Below are 12,416 nucleotides of genomic sequence, written 5' to 3'. Positions count from 1 at the left end.
TGTTTCAAATCCACTAACAGCCTTGAGACTTTTTCTGAACATTTAGCTGCTGTTTTCTAATTAATCCCTTTATTTGTCTCAGGAAAGAGACCCTGATGTTTGAGAATCTCCTTGTGTGGCCCTTTCATTCATGTCCCCAAATGACACCTACCTGGTGAGCCTGAGACGGTGCCTCTCCAGCACCCCCACCTCCTCCCAGCTACCCCTAAAGCTTGGTTATTCCCATGGAATGTGCTTTTTTGGGGACATTGTAACCCTGTTTCTTTGTTGAGGTCCCGCTTTTTTTTCTCTATTTCAGGTAATGGGGAGAGTGCCAACAATTTCTATTAATAAGACAGAAGGTTGCCACATATACCTCAGTGAAGATGCACTAGACTGTGAGATTGTGAGTGCCAAGTCATCTGAAATGAATATACTTATCCCTCAGGATGGTGATTATGTAAGTACCTTTTCAAAGGCAAGCAAGAATTTTTCTTGAGCCTTCTTATTACCATTCTTAGACATTGATTTAGCAGCAACCACCCTATCAGCTTCATTGGTAGAATAATTCACAGGAGGGAAAACAGTCTCACAGAGAAGCTCTGTCATCATCTTACTATCACATCACTCCCAGACAAGATTTGGGAAGACTATAATGCAGCAACTATGAAAGAGGTGTCTTGGCTCTGGAGTATTCTTTACATTGAGAGCGAACGCCCAGCCTTATTTATTCATCAAGGTCCCAAGGACCCCAGAAGGGTGTTGGCGGGTGCACACGCAAACACAGTGGTTTCTTAAGACTGTGGCTTCTTTGCTTCATCCTAAGACTGCACGGCAGGTTTCACTCAAGAATTCATCACTCATTATAGAAAGAGCCTTCCCAGGCCTCCCTGGTTGCACAAGGGGTTAAGTCTCAGCACTGTGAAGCTGTTGCCCACTGCAGTGTGAATTCGATCCCTGACCAGGGTGCTGACCCACATGGTGCAGCAGACCTCTCCAGTGGTGCCCCACTGCTCCCCTCAGCAGTGTATTTCAGTCAGTCTGACTGTTCTGCTCCCCGCTCTGTCTCTGGAGAGTCTGCTCACCCTCTCCCCCCACACCTATGGCCTACACCCCAACTCTTGTATATATAAATAAAATAAATCTTTCTTTAAAAAAAAAAGAAAGAGCCTTCCCTTTAAGATAATGGCTTCTTCCAAAGAAACAGTAGGACCACACATCTAGGAAGATGTACATGTTCCATTGAAACATCACATCTCACCAATGGATAAGCCCAGGCTGCAGCTTAGCAGACATTTGGGGTTTAACAGTACTGTGTATACAGGAAGTCCACGGGGCCACAGTACCAGGGGCCAAGGGAACTGTTCCCTTCCTTTATTTATTCTTCTTAAGAAGTGATCGGAGAATCAGTTTGGAGAGATCCCAAGCGCCTTTCATTTTGACCATTCTGCATTTTTCTTTGATATACATGTATGTGCACAGGAAGTGTGCTTGTGGTATATAGTGCATGTGTGTGGTACATGTGCATTTATTTCCCAATGGGAAGAATTTAGCTGGAGGAAGGATAACCAATTGGTACACAACCCAAAGCACATTTTTCTATTTCATCACAAAGAAGACACAGAACATGAAGAGAAAGTCTTTCTACCCAGGGCCTCCCTGGTGGCGTGCAGCACTATGAAGCTATCTGCAGCCACTGCGGCACAAGTTCGATCCCTGGCCAGGGAGCTACCCACATAGCACAGCAGACCTCTCCTGTCTCACCCGCTGCTCCCCTCAGCAGTGTATTTCAGTCAGTCTGCCTGTTCTGCTCCCCACTCTGTCTCTGGTGAATCCTCTCACCCCCACCCCCGCACCTCTGGCTTACACCCCAGTTCTTGTGTGCATAGATAAATAAATCTTAAAAAAAAAAGAAAGGGTCTTTCTATAATGAGTGATGAATTCTCCTTGAGTGAAATCTGCCGTAGAAAGTCTTAGGATGAAACAAAGAAGCCACAGTGTTAAGAAACCACTGTGTTTGTGTGTGCCCACAAATATCCCTAGGTGTGGACTCTGGCTGCACTGCTTATTGGTGATACCATCTTGGGCTGGTTGCTTATCTTGCCAGCCTCCACTTCCTGTAGATGGCATCTCAGGAATACTGAGCTCTCAGAGTTGTTGTAGGTGATTTACTGAGTTCACACACACCCTGGCTGTCAGTAAGTTCCCCCCCGTAGTGATGAGGCTGGCTCAGCCTGAGAACTGAGACGTGACCCTGCAAGTCTGCATGTGACATGTGACACCGAGGACCTCTCCATGACACAAATTTGGGTTCCCTAAGATGTCTCTGTTCATCATGTGACATAGTCAGCCTTCCCTCTGCTTCCAGAAGGAAGCCTTCGTTTAAGTGACTGTTCTTGCTTTTTGCAGAGGGAATTTCCTGTTCCGGAGCAGTTCAAGACATCGTGGGATGGCTCGAAGCTGGTCACAGAACCTGCTGAAATTATGGCCTAAGCTCCAGAGAGACTGAACCCCCTGACCCGACTCGCCCCTTCCCACACTTGCAAAAAAAAAAGCAGCATTAAAGACCTAGAAGTTGCAGGAACACCTACTGCTTTCATTTTGGCCTCCAACAATTATAGAAACAGCATCATTTCTGGCATGCTTTCGTGGGAATTTTGAAGTTTAACATTTCCTCATGATTTGCTTTTGTGTGTGAGTCAAGCCCCACTTGACGACTCGTGAGCGTTCTACATTGAAAGGGGGAACAAGAATGCTGTTCCCGTGTATCATTAACAGCACTGATAGGTAAAAATATCGCATGATTCACCTTTACACTTAGGTTTAGCTGCTCATTCACTTTTATATTTATGTTTAACGACTAGTGAAAAACAAAACCTTTGAGAATCTAAGACGTGCATTTTTACCTTTTAGGAAACTTCAATGTGATATCGCTGTAGTAGTATGCTCTGAAAAGCACACGATATGATTTTCTTTCTTATTTTTCCCACGTGTTCATCAGCATGGATCTACTGGAAGCATGAATACATGAATATTCCAATACATGTTTTTAAAAAATACAAGAAAATTACATACTAAGCATCGTGTTAAGTTTCTTAGTCCTATACACTGCAGTTACTAAAAATCTAAATTCTAATGACTTATCGTAAAAATTTTTCCACCATGTCACTTGGAAAACTTACTTTATTGCGTAAAGGTTTTCATGCCAAAAGATTGGTGGAAGCAGTTTTTTGTTTGGTTTCTTTGCTATAGAGTACTCACATCACACTCAATTTGTGTTTTCCAGTTTTGAACCTGTTAAATATCGGATGCCTTCTACATGACATTTTTAACATTTTAATTTAGGTTACTTTCTTCTAAATCACTTGCTGGACTTGCTTATCAGTCTCAAAAATGAACATGAAAAGCCATAGATGTATTATGTCCTGTAAAACCTACGGAACTATTTGTTGGTTAGGCTTGCTGCTCCTATTTTTGTAGTATTAATAGTACATGCTTTTCCAGCATATGATAACTATGATATTCCTTTGTATCTTGAAGTACATAGTGCTGTAAAGTCTGCAACTTCTTGGATGACATGTAATGAATTTTAGTATCATGCTTGCAGGCCCAATACAAGCATATAGATCGTGCCTCTTACAGCCTTTGGAATACATCATTTCTGTTTTTTAAATATCTTCTCTATCCATATAAAATTATTAATGCTCTTTATCAAGGTTTTGCTATAAAAGTTTTGTCCTAATGAATAATGTTGTGGCTTTAGTAAATATCTTTTTTTCAACTGTAAACTTATTCTAAAATAAAGTAAAACTCTAATTGTTTATATACTGTGATGGATTCTGGGTGTTAAAATTGTATGTGTGTGTGTGTGTGTTCTGGGATTCATGCCTGGCTCATATGTTGGAGTTAGGCAAGATGACCTTTTTTTAAAAAAAAGATTTATTTATGCATACAAGAATTGGGGTGTAACCCAGAGGTGTGGGGGGCGAGAGGATTCACCAGAGAGTGGGGAACAGAACAGGAGGATCTATTGAAATACATTGTTGAGGGGAGCAGCAGGTGAGGCAGGAGAGGTCTGCTGTGCCATGTGAGTTGCTCCCTGGCTGGGGATCGAACTCGTGCTGCAGTGGCAGCTATAGCTTGATAGCACTGTCTTTAACCCCTGCACCACCAGGGAGGCCCTAGGCAAGATGATCTTCTAACTGAATTAGAGAACACACCCGAAATGCCATTAGTTTCCCTGGATGACTTCTTCAAGTTAGTAGATTGGCATGACTATCAGAAAGTTCTAGAATCTAGTTTTATAATTCATCCTTCTTATAGATGTCTGTTAGTGGAAACATCCCAGAAAATAAATTTAGTTTGTAAAGTTGATACACTATTACATAAACCATATAATTTTAAATGTCTAATGTGAATATAAATAACTTAAAATTATAAATGAATTTCTAGGAGATAAAGTGGAAAGAAAAGATGAACAAAGTTATGCTACATATTCATTACATAGTAATAATTTTATACTAAAAAATAAGTCTTAGAATTTGTTGAATTTCAAAATGCTTTACCACAGATAATGAAAGTCTGACCTTGAGGTTTAAACCATAATTTACCAACCAACCCTAGTGCCCAAAGCCACCAGCTGTTTTTTTGAATATGTTGAATTTGTTCAATAAAAGAAAAAAGTTGTCAATGTATAGGAACACAATCACCAAGATTGATGCTTCCTTTCCAATATGTCTCTTTTCTTGCACTGGTTGAATTGCAATGCTATCAATGCAATGACCTTACAATTCTTGACACAGTGGTAAAAAATTCATATATAACAATATTGTATGTCATATACACACACACAAAAAAAAAAAAATGAAAATGTGTCCGATAAATTAAAAGTGCCGAGGATCTATGTTTTATTCTACAAAACGATAAAATGATCCCAAAGAATATGTTGTCTTAAAAATCCTTTCTTTGATGACACTGTTTGCACTAAATCATCTGTTTATTAGTAACAGTCTTCCTTCCACAGCAAGACCTCTTGACGTGCATAATCAATATCAACTCCTTATCTATGATAATTCTATAACTATAGGCAATATATATGTATATATAATTTTACTCATTTCTCTTTCATTCATGTGCTTCAACTTCTTAGGATCTAGATGAGTTTATCTAAAGGAGCTTCTCATTTTAAAGATAAAAAATCTGAGGTACAGTGACATAAAAATCTTACATAAGGACAAGAACACACACTGCTTTTTATAACTCAATGATTTGGTTTCTAATTTCACCACATTTCTAAAACTCAAAAGTCCTCAAGTCCTCATCCTTCATCCATTGGGATTCTAGACACTCCCTTTCTTATTAAATGTTCTTGGTTTAGTGACACAATATACTTTTCTGACTCTTAACTTTCCCCACCTCAAATGCTCCCTTAAGTTTTGTTGCCTAAATTCACCTATCACCCCTAATAGATGACTCCCAAATCCACACCCCATGCCCATCTCCCTAGATTCTTAATTCCAAGGGTCCACAGAGTATTTCTACCTGCTGCCCCAATTTCATTCAACATGGCTAAAATTAATGCACATTTCCCACAATATCCACATGCCTTTCTAGCTTCAGTCGATGGCTACCTCAGATGTGTCCATAAATTTAAAACCAAATCCCACGAAACACTCTTTAGAGAGAACCAAATTTGGAAGGAACTATGCTTCAGTCTTGAACCTACTAAGTTCAGAGCATCTTTGTGAGATTTAATCAGAAATGGAGAGGAAGACAGAGCGAAATCTGCAGTCATTTCCACTGTGTTTCATACCAATTCCTTAGGAATCATTGCATAAGTTTAATATTCTAGAAAAGCCTTATTAAACATGTTCGTTTCAAAAGACTTTTTTTAAACCATTGGCACTTTCTGCTCCCCTTCAGATACCGCTGTAATTTTAGGCCTTTAATTGTGCCAACTGAAACAAACTAATTTTATCATCTTTCCCGGATTTCTTTTGTAAGTTTCACCATTTCAGTGTTTCTGTACATGATGGTTTTTATCTGTTATGTGTAGACAGTAAACAGCTCAAATTAATCCATGCAACATTTTTTAAAAAAAGATTTATTTATTTATGCATACAAGAACTGGGGTACAGGCCAGAGGTGCGGGGGCGGTGAGAGGATTCACCAGAGACAGAGCGGGGAGCAGAACTGAATGAAATACTCTACTGAGGGGAGCAGCGGGAGAGACAGGAGAGGTCTGCCGCTCCATGTGGGTTAGTTACCTGGCCGGGGATCGAACTCCAGCTGCAGTGGTTGATGATAGCTTAATAGTGCTGAGACTTAACCCTTTGCACCACCCGGGAAGCCCCCATGCAAAATTTCTACATTATTTTTTGTTCCTGTACATATTTTACAAAATATGCAACAAAGATTAACATCTGCTTATGAGTAAGGTTTTTTCCCCCAGATTTCCTTCCAATATAATATATCATTTTATATTTAAAGATAATTTTGCCTAAAACTACAACTTTGACTATTTGTGTACAAAGTGCACTTTACTTCTATATCTTGCTTTTTAGGACCATCTCAAATTAGGAAAAAAAAGAGGTATTTCATGCTGACTTGAAAATGAAGGAAATGCATATTTTTTTCATTAAAATCCACTTTAAAATTTCCCATTTATTAATTTCTTGCTATATTTAATAATAACCATGGCCTTATTTTCTTCTAGTCAAAAATCAATAGACTTCCAATGGGAAGTCTTCCCATAAATACAAAAGCTACCTAAAGATTTTGAGGGGGAGACTATTCTTTCCTCCTCATTGTCCTTTGGGGACATAGTCATGTCCACACTCTATGAATGGCATACACCCCCTAGCAGGGGCGATGATGGATGTCATGTGGACCCCAGAAACTTCCCCAGCATACACTGATATTGTGATACCCCCTGCTTCAGGGATTCCTCTGCAGTTTAAAAACTATAGAGGGCCTCCCCGGTGGCACAGCGGTTGAGCGCTGGGTTGCGAAGCTGCCCGCGGCCTCTGAGGCGCCGGTTCGGTCCCCGGCTGCTCTCCAGCCACCGGAGGAGGGTCCCACATGGCGCGCAGACCTCTCCTGCCGCCCACTGCTCCCCTCAGCAGTGTACTTCAGTCCTTCTGCCTGCTCTGCTCCCCGCTCTGGCTCTGGTGAATTCTCTCACCCTCCTGCGCTTCTGACTGTACCCAGTGCTTGTATAAACAAAACAAACAAACAAACAAATAAATAAATAAACATGCCTCTATTAAAAAAATAAATAAAAAAAAATAAAAACTATAGAGAAAATACACAAATTACGTGGATGCAGATTGGCAGTACCAGGCTAGTAATGGCCTTCTGCAATAAGCATGATAAAATCTCTGATCCTTTCTGGATATTTAAAGATATTGTCCTGTACCATTACTAAAAGAAAATAGCAGTGTGCAGAAATGATTTTGCAAGAGTTATACATGATATGTTTGTTCAGACAAAAAGGACATAAATTTATGGCAATAGAGTAGTTATTTTGAATATATGAATTTTTCATCTCCTGACATAGAAAAAAGTTGGATGAAATAACCAGGAGTTTCTGCCACCATCGTGAATCTCACTTCTTTCGTTCTGACTACAAAGCAAAGTCAAAACAGATTTTTATATTTATCTGACTAATTTAAGCAAAAGATATTTTATCTGTCTATTGACAACAAGAAATAATATTTGAAAACCGGGCCTCCCTGGTGGCCTAGGGGTTAAGTGTCAGTACTAAGTATCACCGCTAAGGCCTGAGTTCAATCCCAGCCAGGGAGTTACCCACATGGCGCAGCAGACCTCTCCTGTCTCGCCCACTGCTCCCCTCAGCAGTGTATTTCAGCCAGTCTGCCTGTTCTGCTCCCTGCTCTGTCTCTGGTGAATCCTCTCACCACCTACCACCCCTGGCTTGCACCCCAGTTCTTCTATGCAAAGATATATATATATATATATATATATATACACACACACACACACACACATATATGCAATGTATATATTTGAAAATCACATATATGTATTTGAAAACCTAAGTCATCCAAATTACCTGTCCATATTCTAGTCAATTTCCTACAGTCTCAATCACAGCTGATATACATGTATCTGAAGACTAAAGAAAGAATGTTTGAATGTAAGTCTTCTCAGCGGCTGTGGAATTCAAGGAGTGATGTCTCATCATTTAGCAACTAAAATCTGGTTCACTAGAGAATTATCAAAATGTTCCATTGTTTGTTAGCCTCTAAAATAATGACACCAGCAATATGGTCTACATTCTGCTTCTACCAACTGGCTAGACAGCTACTTTCTCAAAATTAAATTAATTCCATACTCTCTATTTACAGAAATGTTTCTCTGTAATCTCTCACAAGATACAGCTTTCACACCGGGATTAACTTCAAGGAGAAAAGTTCATCCTTCCTGAATGCTTCAGAAAAATAAAGTAGGTCTTGCATTAATTAGAAAGAGCTTTGGCATAAGAATCAAAAAATCTGTTTTACATTCTAAAAGCCAGAGAGATGTGTCCGTATAACAAACACTGTGACGCCTTTAGAGATAGGTCGTTCTTTAAAAATGAGAGCAATATGTTATTTTTTTCCAATTATGACCTAACAAATGTACAATAAAATTGTCTGTGGCACAGTCACTAGCTGTTCACCAAAAGCTGTTCTTCCTCTTTAGTAGACTACATTTCTCCTTTGCAGTCAGATGGTCACATGACTAGATAATCCCAGAAGGAGGGTGGATGTTAAGTAAATCCCACGTCAGTCTTTTAAGAAAGTATATTTTCTCCATGTTCTCTTTCCCATCCACCAGTGAGATCCTGGACAAGGCAACCACTCAATCATGCAGATGCTGGTATGTCCTAGTCATGTAAAAATAGCACATTTTGGGTTCCTGATTATGGAAAACAGCCACCCGCTGGAGTCAGCTGCAAAAGTAACTCAGCTCGTGCTTAAACAATCACACATTTGGGTTTATTTACCAGAGTAGTTTAGCCTATCAAAACTAACACATACCTCTGATTTACTGGTTCATTCACCAGAAAAAAATCTTCAAAGAATTTGGAAAGATGTGCAAAGTACATTAATTTAAATGAACATGTGTCAGAAAAACAGATGGTAAGTATATTTTTATCAAAATATATGCCAATTGAAAGAACTATTTTTGTTTGTATATAAAGGTATGTAAATACATATTTGATGAGAGACAGCTTAGTACAATGGTTGAGAACATGGATCACTGTACTATCTCTTAACTGGCTATATAATTTGGGGGGAAATTACTTAACTTTCTCACTAAGGCAAGAGTTCAATACCCAACCAGGGAGCTGACCCACTTGGCGCAGCAGACCTCTCCTGTCTAGCCTGCTGCTCCCCTCAGCAGTGTATTTCAGTAGATCTGCCTGTTCTGCTCCCCACTCTGTCTCTGGTGAATCCTCTCACCCCCCACACTTCTGGCCTATACCCCAGTTCTTGTATGCATAAATAAAATAAATCTTAAAAGAATTTTACTTCTTTCTTGCCTAATACAGAGATGTCAATAACACCACTTACCCATTGAGTTGTTTTGATAATTAAGTGTAGCACATCATAAATGTTTGTCAGTATGAGTTGCTATTATAATCATCATTATAATATAGAGATAAAATGTCAATATACACACTATAAGCAGCAATAACTAGTTTTGAAGTATGGAGTTAAAGGAAATAGTCTTCTACTCTTTACTCTTTACCATTTGAATGTGTCAGGATAAGGATTATAAGCATTTGATTATTAAAAATATCATAATTGCTTGTGACTTATAAACATCCAATGATTTTTAAAACACATTCAAACAAAGATAATTACCATCTAGTTCATCAGTTTATTTTTGTCTGTTTCAAATTACAGGCTTCTGTTTCAAAAGACACATGAAGGAAATGCTTTATAATCCACATGAAAAATATAGTCCAAAGGGAAAAATCAAATAATACATTTGGATGTTCATTTGGAAAAAAAAAGTTAAAAGCTATTTACCAGCACAGTTGCTTAGAATCAAATTATTTCAATTTAGCAAATTAAATTTTTTTAACATTTCTAAGTGATTGGTATTAAAGCTTCAAGAGGATAAAAAAGTTCCTGCTTTGAGGGAAAATATAGATTGAATTCTTTGGAGAAATTTAAATTTTCTTTTTAATTTCTAAAATTTATCTTAAAAATATATACTTAGAAAAACTCTAGGGCCTCCCCTGGTGGCGCAGGCGGTTGAGCGCAGCGCTGTGAAGCTGTCCGCAGCCTCTGCAGCACCGGTTCGATCCCAGCCAGCCAGCGAGACTCCCACATGGCGCAGCAGACCTCTCCTGTCTCGCCTGCTGCTCCCCTCAGCAGTGTATTTCTTCAGTCTGCCTGTTCTGTTCCCCACTCTGTCTCTACTGAATCCTCTCACCCTCCCGTGCATCTGGTCTGTACCCTGGTTCTTGTATAAATAAATAAATCTTTTTAAAAATTAAAAAAAAAACAAACTCTAGATAATACAAAGCCAAAAAGATAGTTGTGCAGCAAAATATAGAAAAAAAATTAAGAATGTGATAGCAAAAAAAGGATAAGATTTTATTTAAAAGACCAAATATAAAAATTGGTAAAGTAAACGTGATAAACTATAGAAAGAGAATACAAAACTCAATTCAACAAGTATACATATGCTGTCTTTAAAAGTACATCTGAAACAAAATATGTCAAAATGTTAAAAATAAAATATTAGAGAAAGGGATTTTTTTTTACATATATATTTTTACATCGTTGTTCATTTTTGTACGTTTGATTTCTCCTCTCAGAGGTAGTCCCCATAAAATTCCCACCACAAGACACCCGTGAACCATCACCGTAGACTCTTGTGCTCTTCCTTCCATAGACCTTAATTAGACCTGTAAAATCACATTACCTTTGACAAATAATGTAACCTAATCAGGAGCGTAACATCCCACCATATTCACAGAGCTCTCCCCTACTCAAGGGGAAGGGTCATATACAGTATACACACCAGGGGGCAGGAATTTTGAAGACCAGCTTAGACCTTAGGCTGCCACAGTGTTGAACTGTTTTTTTCATGAAAATAATCAATAACTGCTAAATGTAAAAAAAAATGAGTTCTCAAAAGTATAAAAATAGGGCCCCCCTGGCAGTGCAGGGGTTAAAGACACAGCGTTATCAAGTTATGGCCAGCTACTGCTGCCATCAGTTCGACCCCCGGCCAGGGGGCTACCCACATGGCACAGCAGACCTCTCCTGTCTCACCCACTGCTCCCCTCAGCAGTGTGTTTCAGTAGATCCTCCTGTTCTGCTCCCCACTCTCTCTAGTGAATCACCACCACCCCCCACACTTCTGGCTTACACCCCAGCTCTTGTATGCATAAATAAATCAATCTTTAAAAAAATAATCCATTTAGGATTAAAGAACTAGACATAAGACCTGAAACCATAAAATACATAGAAGGAAATATAGGCGAAACACTACGTGATATGCACATCAAAGACATCTTTACAGACACATCACCCAAAGCAGTGATAGTGAAGGCAAAGATAAACAGCTGGGACTACATCAAATTAAAGAGCTTCTGCACAGCAAAAGAGACAATAACAAAAACAAAGAGAAATGCCACCGACTGGGAGAACATTTTTGCACCCAACACTAATGATAAAGGACTGATCACAAAAATCTGCAAAGAGCTCATGAGACTCAACAACAACAAAAAGAAAATAATCCAGTCAAAAAATGGGCAGAAGAGCTAAAATGAAACTTCTCTGAAGAAACTTTCTCTGAAGAAACTTTTTCCTCTGAAGAGGAAATGCAAATGGCCAACAGGCATATGAAAAAAATGTTCAACATCACTTGTCATCAGGGAAATGCAAATCAAAACTACCATGAGATACCATCTTACACCAGTGAGAATGGCACATATTAAAAAAACTAGCAACAACAAATGTTGGCGAGGATGTGGAGAAAAAGGAACTCTCCTGCACTGTTGGTGGGAGTGCAAACTGGTCCAACCACTATGGAGAGCTGTGTGGAGATTCCTCAACCTACTAAACATAGAGCTTCCATAGGATCCAGCAATTCCACTCCTAGGTATTTACCCAAAGGACACAGAAACATCAATTCCAAAGAACACCTGCACCCCTATGTTGATAGCAGCACTGTTTACAATAGCTAAGCTTTGGAAACAACCCAAATGCCCAAAAATAGATGACTGGATCAAGAAGATGTGGTCCATATACACTATGGAATATTACTCAGCATTCAAAAAAGATAAACACATGCAATTTGCAGCAACATGGATGGCGCTGGAAAGGATCATGCTCAGCGAAATAAGCCAGAAAGAAAAAGAAAAATACCGGATGGTCTCACTCATAGCAGGAATCTAGAAAACCTAA

General features: G+C 39.0%; 1 protein-coding gene across 3 annotated transcripts in view; it reads left to right on the top strand.

Annotated features, from left to right (window-relative positions):
• The window catches only part of CAP2 (cyclase associated actin cytoskeleton regulatory protein 2), a gene marked incomplete at both ends in the record, with an annotated part of 109,213 nt that extends 106,741 nt beyond the window's left edge, over positions 1 to 2,472 (top strand). For all 3 annotated transcript variants that reach the window (XM_084228818.1, XM_084228819.1, XM_084228817.1), the window contains 2 exons: positions 299 to 439; positions 2,389 to 2,472. In XM_084228818.1, coding sequence (XP_084084944.1) covers positions 299 to 439; positions 2,389 to 2,472 — 225 coding nt within the window. The remainder of the gene's footprint in view (positions 1 to 298; positions 440 to 2,388) is intronic.
• Between the last annotated feature and the right edge of the window lie 9,944 nt (positions 2,473 to 12,416).

Source organism: Talpa europaea (assembly GCF_964194135.1).
Source record: "Talpa europaea genome assembly, chromosome: 2".
NCBI lineage: Eukaryota > Metazoa > Chordata > Mammalia > Eulipotyphla > Talpidae > Talpa > Talpa europaea.
This window is presented reverse-complemented; position numbering and strand designations above follow the sequence as displayed.